Here is a 16,004-nt window from a genome sequence, read left to right as displayed (position 1 = left end):
AAGTTATCTTTCACAAAGAATGCAGCGGGTTTTTTATAATGGTTCTTTATCTAATTATAAAGGTTTAGTTTGTGGTTTACCACAAGGAAGTTGTTTGGGTCCTCTTTTGTTTTCAGTTTTTATTAATGATTTGCCCTTAGCTGTCAAAAAAGCATCAATGACAATGTTTGCAGATGACTCAACTGTTTACTATGCTTCAAACTCGTGAAAAACTTAATCATGTTCTGTCTGGAGAGTTGGATTCGGTGTATAAGTGGGTTAGTGGAAACAAATTAGTCTTAAATATATCCAAATCTAAAAGTATGATCATTGGATCAAAACAAAAATTGATGCTTGGATCGGAATTAAAGTTACATATAGCCTGGCAAAGAATACAACGAGTAGAAAAGGCTAAACTGTTGGGTATGGTTATTGATAGTAGTCTTTCTTGGACAGAACACATAAATACTATTGTAAACAGAATAGGATGTGGCATTGCATTAACTAAAAAATGTTGTCATTATGTGAATCAGGAAACTTTAAAAATAGTAACAGAGTCATTAATATAATGTCACTTGTCATACTGCACTGAGGTGTGGTCTTCTGCAACTAAAAAGGCCTTGTCAAAAATTCAGGTTGCGCAAAATAAAGCAGCAAGACAGGTTCTAGCCTGTTCAATTAAAACAAGTAGAGATCAGATGTATTCTACTCTTTCATGGCTCACTTTAAACCAAAGAATAACAGTTACTTTAAGCAGTATGATATATAACACATTGACAATGAAAATGCCTATTTCTCTGTTTAATCAAATAGTGTATTGTAATTCTGTGCATAATTATAACACCATAAAGGCAAATAATGGTCATATAATGACCCCCTATCCAAAAACTAATTTTATGAAGAAAACCGTTCTGTATAGAGCAATAGTCATCTGGAATAACATTCCCATTGAAGTTCGTCAGCTTTGTAATAAGCTGGCATTTAAAAGAAGTCTAAGGTGTTATGTGTCGATGTAGGTTTTTACATGTTATGATTAAGGTAATTGTAAATAACATGGTATTTATATTTAGTTTTATGAATCGAAACTAGATTATATGTAGGTATGAGTGTGTGTTTGTGTATGTATGTACATATATAAAATGTATATATTGTTTACTGTGATGATTGAAATGTGTTGTTGTTGTTGTTGTAATGTAATTTTTTAGAATGGAACCCAGGAAGATTAGCTGATGGCACAGACTTTCAGCTAATGGGATCCTAAAAATAAATAAACAAATAAGTGTTTTTGTAAGTGTTAGAAATGTTATATGCGAGGAGGTGTGGATGACCATGAATATTGATGTGAATCTGAGGAGACAAAGACCCCTCCCCTGGGCCTATCAAGCAGAGAGAGAATTAATGTAAGGAGACTTAATGATCAAAATCAAGTTTTAAGTTAAAAGAAGTAATCTGACTATACAGACTTTACTTAATTTTAGACCTACGCTACTATTTAAAAGAAGTCCCTTCTGCTCAACAACACTGCATTTATTTGATCCAAAATACAATAAAAAAGTGATATTGTGAACTCTTTTACAATTTAAAAGAACAGTTTTCTATTTGTATATATTGTAAAATGTAAATTGTGATCAAAGCTGTATTTTCAGCAGCCTTCAGGGTCACATGATCCTTCAGAAAATCATTCTAATATGCTCATTTTCTAATATGGGCATATTTACATCACATTTGACACATTTACACCTGAACAGATTTTTGCAAGCACAAGCATTGATGATAATGAGGCAGCATAAACAGTAGTTAAAATATAATCTAAACATTCATAGTATTTTTATATCATAATACATCATACAGCATACAATTTAAATACCTGCTTTAGCTGAAACATTTAAATGTAACTAAAACTTGCCTATTAGGACATATTTGAAATTTCAATACTCTGAATCCTGGCTGGCAAGTCTGGAATCAGTACCACTAGTAAAATATGTAAATGCTTACATAAAATAGCATGTCAACTAATGTAGGTAAAACTAAATTTCTTACTCATCTGAAATTGTATCCTCGGCTGGATCAAGTCTGTTTTCAAAATGCAAACGTTCATCGGAGTCCCGCTCTTCTTCTGTACATATGTTGTTCACATATTATTGTAGCCCAGTTTTTGCTGAATACAGTGTTATCAGACATTAGCCATTAATATGTTTTTAAGCAACTGAAAAAAGCACAAATGTTAGGCATGTCAAAACTTCTCTAGGGCCCAAAACACCCTCAGACCAGAGAGGGTTAACCTCCCCTGCTGGGCAGGATGGGGTCTCCGTGGGGTCTTTCCCCTGAAATAGAATATGAAAAGAACACCTTCCCCGATGCTTGTTATAGCGTTAGATGTCTCAGCTGCATCTAACACTTTATGGAGAGAAAACATAAAGAGAGAAAAGGCTGCGGCTGGCACATCCACGTATCACGGTTTAGTTTTCTGCCGTTTTTAGATAGGGAACCCTAGTGTCACTACATCGACACAATGTCGAGTGAGTGACAGAAGGGGCATGTCTTGGTTACTTATGTAACCTCAATTCCATGATGGAGGGAACGAGATGTTGTGTCCCTCTTGCCACAACACTGTACTAGCCGCTGAAATGGCCGGGACCCTACTATCGGCTCCTCAGCTCAAAACCTGTCTGAACAGATGCACGCTTCCCTCCTTTTATACCCGTATGTCTGGAGGAGGGGCATGCAAATTCTGTTCGCAATTCTCATTGCCATTTTCTCAAAGATAAGAGGTAACCGAGGCTCTCAAGAGAGACCCCTTGTGTCACTACATCGACACAAGATATCATTCCATCCATCAGAGAACGGAGGTTACGACAGTAACCAAGATGTTATCTCGCATTTGCACTCAATATGGACAAAAGTGTCCAGTGTGTTTAATTCTGAAATATATTTAAATGTTGCCTCGAGCATGTGGCTGAACTCAAAATTGTGTATTAAAAATTCCCATTTCTGCTGGTCAGGTTGTTGAGATTTTTGAAATTTGGTTCAACATTTTTGGATTCCCAAATCTCAGTTCTTTAGGTATTTACAGCTGTGCCACCTGCTCTGTACTATTTTTGGGAGTAGCATACACCTCCCTAAAGCAGCAGCAGGAGTGGTGATTACTGCTTTTTGAAAAGGTCATGAGGCATCATTGTATTACGGAGCTTTAACTTCTATCAAGAGATTATGGGAGAAAGATTTATACTTGGCATTGGAGGAGGGAGTGTGGACTAGGATTCTATAAAAAAAGTCAAGTCTGCATCTAGAGATGCAATGGTGCGCCTTATGCAATATAAGATTTTACATAAATTATATTAGAGCCCATCTAATTGTATTGGCTTGAAATACCCACCCACCTGCTGGCGATGCCAACACATGTTTTTTGTGGTGTGTTAAGAGCCAAGAATTTTGGTTGAAGTTTCAGATTTATTTGTGACGAATTGGGCAAGGGTTAAATGTTGATATATATATATATATATATATAACCTTTAACCTTAATAAAAATTAATCAATAAAAAGGTTAATCACAAAAATAGGTTATCTACTGCATAGGCCTACTGTTCAAATAAAGCATTCACCTTCCATTGGCACAAAAAGGTATACACATTAATTCCATTTTCAGTCTCTCTGCTTGGAAGATTGCTTTGTGAATAGGTCTACTGGCACAGACCTGCTTTAAGGTTGTCATTATCATGAACGCAGAGACACATTTGGAAGAGACTGGAATGTTCCATGTGACTGCTTTGCCCTTAAGGCAAACTGTGCACTGGTTAATATTTAATATTTTTAATATATTTTGAATGTTTTAGCAGTGTATTATTCATTTGTAAACATATTAATCTGTTCATTAGAATATGTTGACTGTTACGTTGAATTGCGATCTAAAGTTTCCCCTTAGCTCCATTTAATTTCCATGTGTGTGTTTTTATAGTTTTTGCTTAGTAAGGACGTGTTTTTGCTCATAACTGCACTGCTAAGACTGAGATCCCAGGGGTTGTCATGGTAACAGAGTAACTACATTTTCCTCTCTCTTTCTCTTTCTGTTTTTCTCTCACACATACATTCTATCTCTCTGCCACTCACTCACTTGCTTTTTAGTCTTGATATTTGTGCATGATATCTGCTTCTCTTCTATGATATGAGTCAATTTTGTTAGTGTCTATACTGTGTAGTATTATACATGCAGAAGAATTGTAACGACATGATTTGAATCTAGGAAAAACCCAATCTTTGCAATCCTGGAATTCTTCACCAACATAAATTAAACGGCCCGGGCATCAACATTGCTCAAAAAGGCCCATCACCATGACCTTCTGAACTTCCACTTAAAGCAGACTTCTCTTTGAAAGGTTTCCAAAAGACCATCATATTTGCATGACTCGTATACTAAAACATTTCCTTTTCCTCCTGGAACATTCTACACAACGTCACAGTAGTTTACCGATTTAACCTTCTAAAATGTACAAAATGCATTTAAATCCACAATTTATACAATACATAGTCTTGCTAGGTAATTCTGAAAATTGCTTTGAACTGTGGTAAATTGTATATCTGACAAATTAATGATTATAGACTGATGTACCTCTTTAAAATGTGTGCAATGTTTTATCCATGTTGTATAACAAAGGAATTAACCAGTATGATTTGTTACCAGGGTTTTCATATTTTGTTACCTACACTTACAATATTAAAGAAAGAATGTCATGTTTAGTATGTAAACGCTCGCTTGGTTACATGGAGGAAGCTTATGACAATGAATATAATGTCTCTTGTACCATTCTCAAGATATAAAAGTTTTATTTCACTAAAGTCACTATTTTGAGCAGGAATTTTGTAAAAGAATCTGAAACAAAGGACGCAAGGAAACAACACTACACGCAAGTACATCTCCAATATTGTGCTCAAAGTGCTGGTGTATTTGTTAAATACTTTGAGTAATAGGAAATCGATGTAGACTCAAATAAGGTTAAATGGTTCTGAAGGCATTGTCAACAGACTCCATAAAGTGCATTTTCACTGTATTGATCATTTATTTATTTTTCGCTTCAAAGCAGTACCTAAATACGTGTGATATTATTTTCAATAAGCCATGAGAATAATATCACTCCAAAAAGTGAATTAATCGTAATTCACTAATTAAAGCTAATCCCTTACAGTAGAAATTGTGAGCGGATACAATGAGTGTATTAAAAATGTATTTATTTCAAGGTTTATATATATATATATAAACCTTGGAATACATTTTATTTTTTATTTTTAAGCAGTTAAACAAATAAAAAATTAATTCAAATGAAGAAGAAACTTTTAAGATTTGCAGATTTGTAGTTGTAAACACTTGTACAAAAATTCAGATTTCTTTGCTTCAATTAAAGCACACAAGGTGAACTTTTGGAAAATTCTCAAATCAACCTTATACCTTAAATACTGAACTTGTTGTCTCACTCTCCTTATTGGCAGCTCAGACAGCCTTGAGATGACTAGACAGCTGAAAAAGAGATACATAACATTAGTATAGTATTGGCATGATAATGTTCTTTCTCCCTACAGTTGCACATTCTGTTAAAGCTTGAGATATTTAAATGTCTTTATTTAAACTTCTTTCAAATATCAAGTAAACAATGTTGTCCTTTTTATTTACTTATAGACCTATAATGGGACAGGAGATAGAAGTGTAAGGAAATGTTAGGGAGAAGATTGGGGAGTAATATTAATAAAGCCCCACACACGCTAATCTCTGTACTGTGAATTCTCTATTAGTCACTCTAATATTATTGGTGGACTGCATGTCTGGCCAGTTGTCATTCATGTCTATTTTTTTTTATGTCTGACCACAGATGAGGCATTTTGCTAGTAAAACTAAGATTTCGCACTAATTTGACAAGCAAACAGTTTTCTTGTCCCTAAAAATGCACATTCTGCATGCGAGAGTGATCTATATGAACTGCAACAGTGCTCAATGGATCATAACATTAATAAGGCAAACGATCTATCAGTATTAGAATCAAACTCACTCAGCCTGCTGTTAATTTCTTTTCCATGCATAATTTTTTTTATTATATCAATGTATGTGGTTACAGCTTACAGCAAATTCTCTGTTTTGCCTCCTCTCAACTCCATTATCTCAGTGGAGACAGGTGATGTGAGCTCCACTGGCACCCACTTCACTCATATTGGTTTTCGCCCCTGAAAGTCGCTTCTCATGTGCATAAAGTTAAACTTTTCTCAAACTTGTCGTGTCGCTTGCCACGGTCAGATTTAGTTGCTAGTGGTCGCTGTTGCTTGTTTTGCTGGAAGTTGCCAGCTCTCATTGAAAATGAATGGGATCATGTCGTTTTGTCAGTGGAAGTTGCTGCATGTGTGCACAGGGCTTAAGAAATTCTGAAATTCATGTAAATGTTTCAATATAACTTTTCACTCAAACTGCTACACTGATAATGTACATTTTTGATTTCAGCCATTTGGACTCCACTGTAGTATATTGCAGTTGTTTCTTTTTGTTGATTCTGTCTTGTTTTACCTATTACAGGTCTTTTCCAGAGGGCCATAGCCCAAAGTGGCACAGCTTTGTCCAGCTGGGCTGTCAGCTTTCAGCCAGCCAAGTATGCCCGTATGCTGGCCAAGAAGGTGGGGTGCAACCTCAAAGATACAGTGGAATTGGTAGAGTGCCTACAGAAAAAACACTACAAAGAGTTAGTAGAGCAGGACATCCAGCCTGCACGCTACCACATCGCCTTTGGACCTGTCATTGATGGTGATGTCATCCCCGATGACCCTCAAATCCTCATGGAACAAGGGGAGTTCCTCAACTATGACATCATGCTGGGCGTCAACCAAGGCGAGGGGCTAAAGTTTGTGGAACTAATTGTGGACAATGAGAATGGTGTCCAAGCCAATGATTTTGACTATGCTGTGTCAAGTTTCGTTGATGATTTATATGGATACCCTGAGGGGAAGGATATTCTGCGGGAGACAATTAAGTTTATGTACACTGACTGGGCTGACCGTCACAACCCAGAGACCAGGAGAAAAACCCTGCTGGCACTGTTCACAGATCATCAGTGGGTGGCGCCAGCAGTGGCCACGGCAGACCTCCACTCCAGCTTTGGCTCCCCTACTTATTTCTATGCCTTTTACCATCACTGCCAGACAGAGCAGGTTCCACCCTGGGCTGATGCGGCGCATGGTGATGAAATCCCCTATGTCTTTGGGCTTCCTATGATTGGTCCAACTGAGCTTTTTCCATGCAACTTTTCCAAAAATGATGTGATGCTTAGTGCAGTAGTAATGACATACTGGACCAACTTTGCCAAGACTGGGTAAGTCTCCAGGCAACAGGGCATCATTTGTTAGAAATTAGCCTTGGTTTAAACAGTATGGCCATCAATTAGGAAACTGTAAAAGATTGGGAATGAAATGTGTGTTTAAAGTTTTATCTTTTTTTTATTATTATTGTTAGTTTGACATTGATTACTGCACAATACCCAATTGTTGCCAGGAAACTGTGCTACTGGGTTCCTACATTGTTTAATTGTTTTTCAATACACTTTCATTCAGAAATCCTTGTTAAGGCTTCCAAGGTTATGCTACATAAAATTTACCAACTGCTTTTTTACACAACAACAATTTAGTTTGCTTCCATTTAGGTGTAAAACAGTGATTAAAGTAATGCTGATGATAATCTAAAATTAGTGTAATGTTTATTTGATATTGTTGCAGTTTGAATGATGAAGTGTATGCCTGGATGCAATATGCTCTCATGGGAGGACAACAAATCAATTTGTGTGCAAATGTGTAGGTTCTCCTGTCAGACTTTTTCTCTCAGGAAGGTACAGTTGTCCATATTGACTGTAATGAGCACTGAGATAATATTAGGGGACTCTAAGCACCTCCTTAAGACATGGTACTATGTCAGTAATGGGTTGTGTATTTATCTGAAGCTGATTGGTAAGGGCTCAGTTCCCTCACAAGTTCTGAGGGAAGAAATAATTTTTGGTGTCTGGGTGCTTTCCTCATACTGAAATCTCTCTTTCCCTTGCAGTGACCCCAACCAGCCAGTTCCACAGGATACCAAGTTCATCCACACCAAGCCTAACCGCTTTGAGGAGGTGGCCTGGACACGTTACAACCAGAAGGACCAGCTATACCTGCACATCGGCTTGAAGCCCCGTGTCAAGGAACATTACCGTGCTAATAAGGTCAACCTATGGCTAGAGTTGGTCCCTCATCTCCACAGTCTCAACGAGGTCACGCAGATCGTTTCCACCACCACTAAGCTGCCTCCACCTGAGGTTACTCCCCGTACACCAAAGAAGATCCCAGTCAACACTAAGAGACCCTACCCTACACCATTCCCCACTGAAACACAGGACAGCCACAACCAGAACCAGAATCAGCCCTTCCTGGTGGACCAGCGGGACTACTCCACAGAGTTGAGTGTCACCATCGCCGTTGGTGCCTCGTTGCTCTTCCTCAACATCTTAGCATTCGCAGCACTCTATTACAAGAAAGACAAGCGGAGGCACGAGGTTCACCGACGTTGCAGCCCGCAGAGGACCACCACCAATGAGCTGCCTCACACTCAAGAGGAGGAGATTATGTCTCTACAAATGAAACACAGCGATCTGGAGCGGGAATGCCGAGACTCCATGCACCCGCATGAGGTGGTCTTGAGAACTGCCTGCCCCCCGGATTACACACTCGCCATGCGACGTTCACCAGATGACATTCCACTCATGACGCCAAACACCATCACTATGATACCCAACAGCATGCAGGGCCTCACCTCCTTACACCCCTTCAACAGTTACTCCAGTGGACAAAATAACACCCTACCCCATCCACACCCTCATGCACACTCCACCACCAGAGTATAGCCACACATATTCACACTTAACCATGAACACTCACACACATTCACTCCCACAGATGTGGAGTGCTAATGAATGGACTGAGGGGGCAGCACTAAATGAGGAATATCTTTTCTCCTGGTGTTCAGAGGAACAGGAAATAACAATGCTGTTTTTTCTGTCCTATAGAGCAAAACTGTTGTTTTATAATAAAGGGGAGAACAAAAACAGACGAAAATACGCAAAACAATTTCTGATTTAATGAAATACATACAGAGATGATTTTTTACTCCTTATATTGACTCCTATATGACAAAACCAGGACCATTTCCTGGAAACAACTATCAGTCTGGGATTCTTTTGAGGAATGGTTTGATTCAGTTACCCTGAGAGGAAACAACGGAAGCACAGAGGAGATGACGTGTGGGAGGCCCTTTGTAAACAATAGGAAATATATTGTTTTCCCGAGGCACTGGATTGTAGATTACTCTCTTCAGAACAGAGGGGAGATGCTGCTTAATTGAGACATGCATTCTCCTCCTGGCTGAGGCATTGTAAGATATGGCATACTTCAATAAAGGGAAAAAAAGAGAATGAGAAATCCTCAAGAATATGCACAATTGAGACATTCACTGAATGTCTTTGTTATTTTTATTTTTTTTTTTTTTCAATTTATTTTTGGGGGAACAATTTTATTGTATAGGACCTATTTACATATCTAGATAAGACACAAAGCACCCATGCTCTTTAAGCCCTGGCTGGGGGCGTCAATACTGAGGAATCTGCCTCAAGAGCGTAGCGGGAAATTTAGTGGCTTCCTGGCAGATACAGCTTCATCACACAAGTGCTGTCTATACTGAAAACTGGTGGACTCAATGGATATTTTTAGCACGATGCGCATGACAATTTATCTGCTTGGTGGCTGTTCTGCTGATTAAGTCATTATTTAAAACACAAAAAAGACTAATTTCTTCCCCATTTGGATTTGTTTAAGGAAATGCTGCTCTTATTGGCTCACAGCAATTGCAAAATGCTGACAAGGGTGGACATGGTGGGTTCTGATTGGAGCCGGTGACGGGAAGGGGTGGTGATGAGCGAAATAGATTGCATTCGCAAATAGCTTGAGTGAACCTGTTATAAGGACTAGTTTTGTACATGTGTGTTGGTTAAACTTTTTAAAAGTGGTGAATCACTTGTTGTTTGAGCTCCCAAGTGTGGGACATTTAATGTAATTTTTTATTTGCTCATTGGTCTCAGCTATAATACATTGTTTTATTTTTTCACCTCTTGCTAATGGTCAAACTACGTTACCTTAGAGATTTATTACCTGTAATATTTGATTGCCATTACTTTCTTTGCTGTACTTTATGATGAAGTCCCCACGCAGCTATGAACAACCATTTACCAATGCAGTGATTAATTCTGTTTGACTTTAGCACTCTGGAGTCCAACTGGTTGCGCTGTTGTTCTTGCACTGGTATCCCCTCATCCAGAACCTGAATGAGCAACACCAATGAATCCCACACTGAAGAAAGGATGGCCCCTGATGAAAGAGTGTATTTGGGCGCCTTCTGATCCTAAGAAGCCCTTGATCATAGTGCTTAAATCTAACTAAAGGAGAGAAAGACAAGAAAGAAAGAACATTAGTGAGAAGAGAAATGGAGAATATGTGCAAAAGAGAAAAAGAATGAGCAATTGAATGCGACAGACTGTTGATGGAGAGCCACTTTAGTCAGTTCTTACCAAGAGATCAATGCAAAAGAGTGGTTGCCGCTCAGTAGCTTCATTGCTGAAAGTTTAACAAGCCTGTTTCACCTGCAAATCTCTCCATAATTGCCAGTTTTACCAATGTGGTATTCAAGTCCTCATTTTGGGTTGTTCTTAATTATTTTTCTTTCTTTCTTTTCTTTCTTTTTTTATTATAATTTTTTAACCTTGTTACATAACATTACATGCTAATGATCAACACCAACGAATCCCAGATTAAAGACAGAAGGGCCCCCGATGAGAGTGTGTATTATGGGGACTTCTGATCATAAGAGGCCCTTGATCATACAGCTTAAAGCTTGCTATAAATAGAGAAAGAAACAGGTATTAAGAATCAGGATTATCGAGAGAAAAAAAGCCAAGAGGGATTCTTTTCCATTGTACACTTTTTGTGGGTAGTCACTTATGGAGTTTTCTTCCTGTGGCAACAATGTTGATTTCTGTGCTACTAATGGGAAATTTGATTAAAGACAAACCTAAGTGAAAATAGTCAATGTCCTGAATCATATAAAACGGAAAAGTTTTGAACATATCCCCATATAACATTACTTCTCTGTTCTCAGCATGTAGTACATGATTATGGAAAAACGGCCATTGATTGGTGATGTTGTTCTACCAGATTAGTAGCTCTTTTGATTTCGTATTGTCTCTTCATCAAACTACCCCATTCTAACACCATATCCAGACCAAGCCCAGTTAAAAGCTGAGCCATTCTTCTAACCAGCAACCACAAGGAACGACTGGACAATTTGTTGGTGTTTTGGTTTCTTGTCCTGTGGCACCTTGCTGGGTAGCCCTGCACATGTTTAAATATCATTGCATCACAGCATTTTTACTTTCAGTAAGGATACCTAGTAGCAACTGGTTAGAACACGGTGGAATGGCCAAAGCAAGAGTTTCAAGAGCAAGAGACAATTCCCGTGGCCATGGACAACCTGGAAATACCAGGGAATTTTTAAATTGTGATTTTTCAGACTTGGAAAAGTCATGAAAATTAATAAAATCCTAAAATGTTACTGAAATTTCTTTAGTCAATTTAAATTGGTCTAATTGTCTTTTAATCTGTCTTTTAATCTCTTTGCTTTAAAATATTTTATTAGCCAGATATTGCACTTTTTTACAGCAATCTCTATAAAATTATTTAAAACAAAACCTTACTCACTAATCACAAACAACTGTAAAAGTCACAAAATGTTGGTGGCATTACAGCCTTATAAGTCTGAAGGTTATTCATCAATAGTTGTTGAGTAAGGACTATTGAGGGAAGCCAATGAAGGGAATAAAAATGAACAAACGGTGCTGCTCTTCTCTTGATCATCTTGTGACACACACCATTCCTAACATGTTCCCATTCAGAATACAGTCTCCTCTGGGTCTCCTCTTTGTTGTTCCTTCACCTATGACAACTGTACAGAGAGAGCATCACAGCGCTGTATGCCAGTCTGTATTTGCAGGTATGCATATGCAAAGTCTGCCTGCCCATGTGTCACTAATGTCCTTTGAACAACATTCAAATTTAATGAACTGTACACCGTTGGGGCGCTCTTAGGATTTGTCTTGTGCAAGCACATGTACCAAGAAGAGATCTGGGATTCATCTGAAATTGGAGAGATTTCCACATCTCAGTATGTTTCACACACACATACACACAAAGATGCACATATACTTGCATACACACATGCCAGGATGAGCCTTGTAACTGAATGTAATGCAAGATTGAGGGCCATTTTCTTACAAACAGCAACCAAATTTCATTGTTTATTTTCTACTGGCTGACCTTGAAAGAAGATCAAAATGACTGTTTATGAGAACTACAGAGGGTTGTTGTAATGTAGATTATTTGTCATCTTGTCTTTCTTTCTGGTTAAATAGGATTTAATCTTCTGGAGCACAATAAATGATTTTATCAAGCTCAACTTACACCAGTCCTTTTTTGCCATTGGTTTGTCAGAATGATTTTATGATGTTTATTTTTGCCACTCAAGGAGTCAGAAATACACACACAAACACAACTGGGAGAGTCACCCATTGCAGAGCAGTAACATTATTGGCAAATCTTGAATTTACAGTGGTGTTCAAAATTCCACTTGTGAAAATGCTTGTAGTTGGCAGTTTAATTAATTTTTGCATAATGCATAATTAATTTTTTTTTTTTTTTTCTTTAATGCACTCGAGCTGGCTTGGACTCCTCAAGTTTCTTCAAAACCTGTTTATCCATGTTATCCCAGCATGGTGTAAGAATGTTCCAAAAAACATAGAAGCAAGGAAATATGACCTTTTGTACAAGGGGTTAACATGGTTAATGTTACAAATAATAATGTTAATGTTACAAGTAGTGTTTTATCTGGTTTATTTTCAGGTTTAAATTGATACAATTTTAAATTAAAAATATATTTTGAATTCCTGATTTTTAAAGTTAACCCCAATATTTTGTGGCAATTGTGTAATTTAAAATTACATGATTTATATAGCAGTTGGACTATTTAATTTTTATGACAATAACACCAACCAATTTTGGCCTAATTCCAGTAATTTGATGCTCATATAAAAACTGAGCAATTGTGTTCCCTATCAAAAAGCTACACTTTAATGCTGCGCTGATTTAGCGCTTTGGGAACGAGTGACCAGCTGTGAATATGTTTGCAACACGTCAACGAAATTGACTAGAATTTATAGCCTCTGCTGGTGACATCATAGGATAAACCTGTAGCAGGGCTATAAATAGATGCACCACAGGTGCATCATCAGGTCTTTTGTCTTCAGACAGCTCTGTGTGTGTTGTGCTTCTCAAGCTGTCAGAACTTTATTTTCCTCTGTTAGGAGTTAGAATTTGTTAGGCAGTGTGCAGAAAACCTTTTCTCCTTTTCAAGAATGAGTGTGAAGCAAAGCAAGCAGTGTGTGTTCCCATGTTTACACTCTATGGCTGATTTTTTTGTGTGTTCGGGGGAAGAGCAAGCTGCTCTTGTGTTAGGGCGGTGCAGGTGCGAGCATGGTGATCTGTTTCAGTCAAAATGCTTTGCACTCGTCTTGCTTATTTCCAAGAGCCCGCGCCCACTCGTTAATTGTGGTGCTCTCGTATGGATCTGGCTGAGGAGAGAGAGACGGGTCCGTCCCTATCGCTCGCTCTCTCCCCAGATACAGCTGGTCCTTCTCGTGAGCCTGAAGCACGCTTCGGCGCCTCTTCGGTTCAAGAGGGGGACGCTGAATCTCTTTAGTCTGCGGACTTTGCGCTACCCACCTCTGAACATTCCATGCACAATAACAAAGTGGCTGAGGAATTACTTGAGGTGGTTACTTGGGCTGTGGCCAGGCTACAGTTAGACTGGCCACGCAAACAAGAGACCCCCAAACGCTCTAAACTAGAAGACAGATTTCTGTCTGGTGGAAAAAAGGAAGGGAATCAGTCCCTTCCTTTCTTCGATGACCTCCATAACAAGCTTTCTCGTTCATGGAGGAATCATTATACTTCCTGTGTCTTTGTGCCCTCGACGTTGACATATTCGACTATCGTGGGTGCTGAGACACGGGTGTATTCCATGATGCCGCCGGTAGAAGAGACACTTGCGGGTTATCTCTCGCCTGGCTCGGCATTATCTCTTAAGAGACCCACTCTCCCCACAAAGCCGTGCAGGACCACCTCCATGCTTGTGGGCAAAGCTTTTCAGGCAGCAGTTCAGGCTGGTGCTGCCCTGCACACTACAGCAGTGTTGCAGGCATACCAGGCTGACCTGCTGAAGGACTTGAGTGCTGGCAGTATGCTCGACGAAGAGGCTTTCGCTGAGCTTCGTCGTTCCACAGATCTGTCTCTCCGCGCCATTGGCCGGTCTATGGCTGCTTTGGTCAGCACAGAATGACATTTATGGCTAAACCTTTCGGGCATCAAAGACAGAGACAAAGTGTTCCCCCTCGATGCCCCAGTTTCACCTTCTGGCCTATTTGGTGACGCCATGAACACGGTTATCACCAGGTTCCTGGAGGCGAAAAGCCATGAGGAAGCCTTTGGGCAATTCCTTCGTCGCCGCTCTCAGGGAGAGGGGCCGCCGGCCACCCAGCCCCGCCCGGTCCTTCTAGAAGGGAGGCTCAAAAACAGAGTGTAGCGAATCGCGTTCCCCCCGAGCAGAGTCTGGGGACCGGCTCGTCGCCCCCATCAGCCCCAAAAGCAAGACCTCAGGACTGTCATCTCTAAGAAGAGAAAGCCCTGACGGTCTTGCGCCCAGATGTGGGGGTAGCCCCCCTTGGTAGGGATCGTGTGAAACATCCACCTATACCCTCCCGATACCCCCACGAAACTGCTCCATTCCCACTGCATCTGGCATTTCGGGAGTTAGCGGTTTCCAGCGAAATGTTTGGTTGTTCCGTTGCTTCCTGCCGTAGCCACTCGACATCCCCTCATATGTTCCCCTTCCAGAGAAAGAGTCAGGTTACTACAGTGATGTGGGAATGTATGTAGGTGTGTGTCTGAGTGTATGTACGTATATGTATAATTATTATTATTTTTTTTATTATCTATGTCTTGCTGCTGTTTTTGTATTGTTATGCACTGGAAGCTCCTGTCACCAAGACAAATTCCTTGTATGTTTAAGCATACTTGGCAATAAAGCTGATTCTGATTCTTCCTGGTCCCCAAGAAGGATGGAGGGTTGCATCAGATTTTAGACCTTTGAGGCTTGAATTGCTCAGAGGGCGTTCAAGTTCAAGATGCTAACCGTCAATACGGTCATGTCTCAAATCTAACATCGCAATTGTTGTGTCATGATCGATCTCATGGACGTACACTTTCATATAGAAAGTCTGCCACAACACAGGAAGTTCCTGAGGTTCGCTTTCGGGGGCGAAGCTTTCCAATGTCGGGTTCTTCCAGTCGGTCTAGCCTTAACACGCCGCACATTCACGGAATGCATGGATACAGCACTGGCTCTTTGTGACTCCGGGGCATCCGCATTCTGAATTTCATAGATGACTGGCTGATACTAGCACAGTCACAAGAACTGGCATTACAGCACAAGGATATCGTCTTAGCTCATCTGGTTTCTCTGGGGTTGAGGCTCAACACCAAGAAAAGTGTCCTCTCTCCCACTCAGAAAACTACTATGAATCGTGTCCATTCAGAACACCCTGAGCAAAGTCAGCCTAGGCCAAGGTTGCACTGTTCGTCAGTATCAACGAATACATGGCATCTGCGTCCTCGGTGATCCCTTTGGGCCTTCTGCACATGAGAACATTTCAGTTGTGGCTCAAAGCCAGGGGATTTCATCCAAGGGCCAGTCCCCTAAGGCAGATAAGGGCTACGTGCCGTGTGCTTCATACCCTTTCTATATGGTTTAGACCCTGGTCCTCACTTTGGGTCCCACTTTAGGTGCGTCTTGCCGTCGCAAGTTGCTAATGACA

The 16,004-nt window shown here is 39.8% G+C and overlaps 1 protein-coding gene across 2 annotated transcripts in view; it reads left to right on the top strand.

Moving 5' to 3' along the window:
* The window catches only part of nlgn1 (neuroligin 1), a 523,587-nt gene extending 511,091 nt beyond the window's left edge, over positions 1 to 12,496 (top strand). For both annotated transcript variants that reach the window (XM_052102055.1, XM_052102054.1), the window contains exons 6-7: positions 6,530 to 7,319; positions 8,042 to 12,496. In XM_052102055.1, the coding sequence (XP_051958015.1) occupies positions 6,530 to 7,319; positions 8,042 to 8,876 (1,625 nt within the window). In that variant the 3' untranslated portion in view covers positions 8,877 to 12,496. The remainder of the gene's footprint in view (positions 1 to 6,529; positions 7,320 to 8,041) is intronic.
* Positions 12,497 to 16,004: the final 3,508 nt, after the last annotated feature.

Source organism: Xyrauchen texanus, chromosome 32 (genome assembly GCF_025860055.1).
Source record: "Xyrauchen texanus isolate HMW12.3.18 chromosome 32, RBS_HiC_50CHRs, whole genome shotgun sequence".
Classification (NCBI taxonomy): Eukaryota; Metazoa; Chordata; class Actinopteri; order Cypriniformes; family Catostomidae; genus Xyrauchen; species Xyrauchen texanus.
The sequence above is the reverse complement of the archived record's forward strand: the minus strand, read 5'-3'. Positions and strand labels throughout refer to the sequence as shown.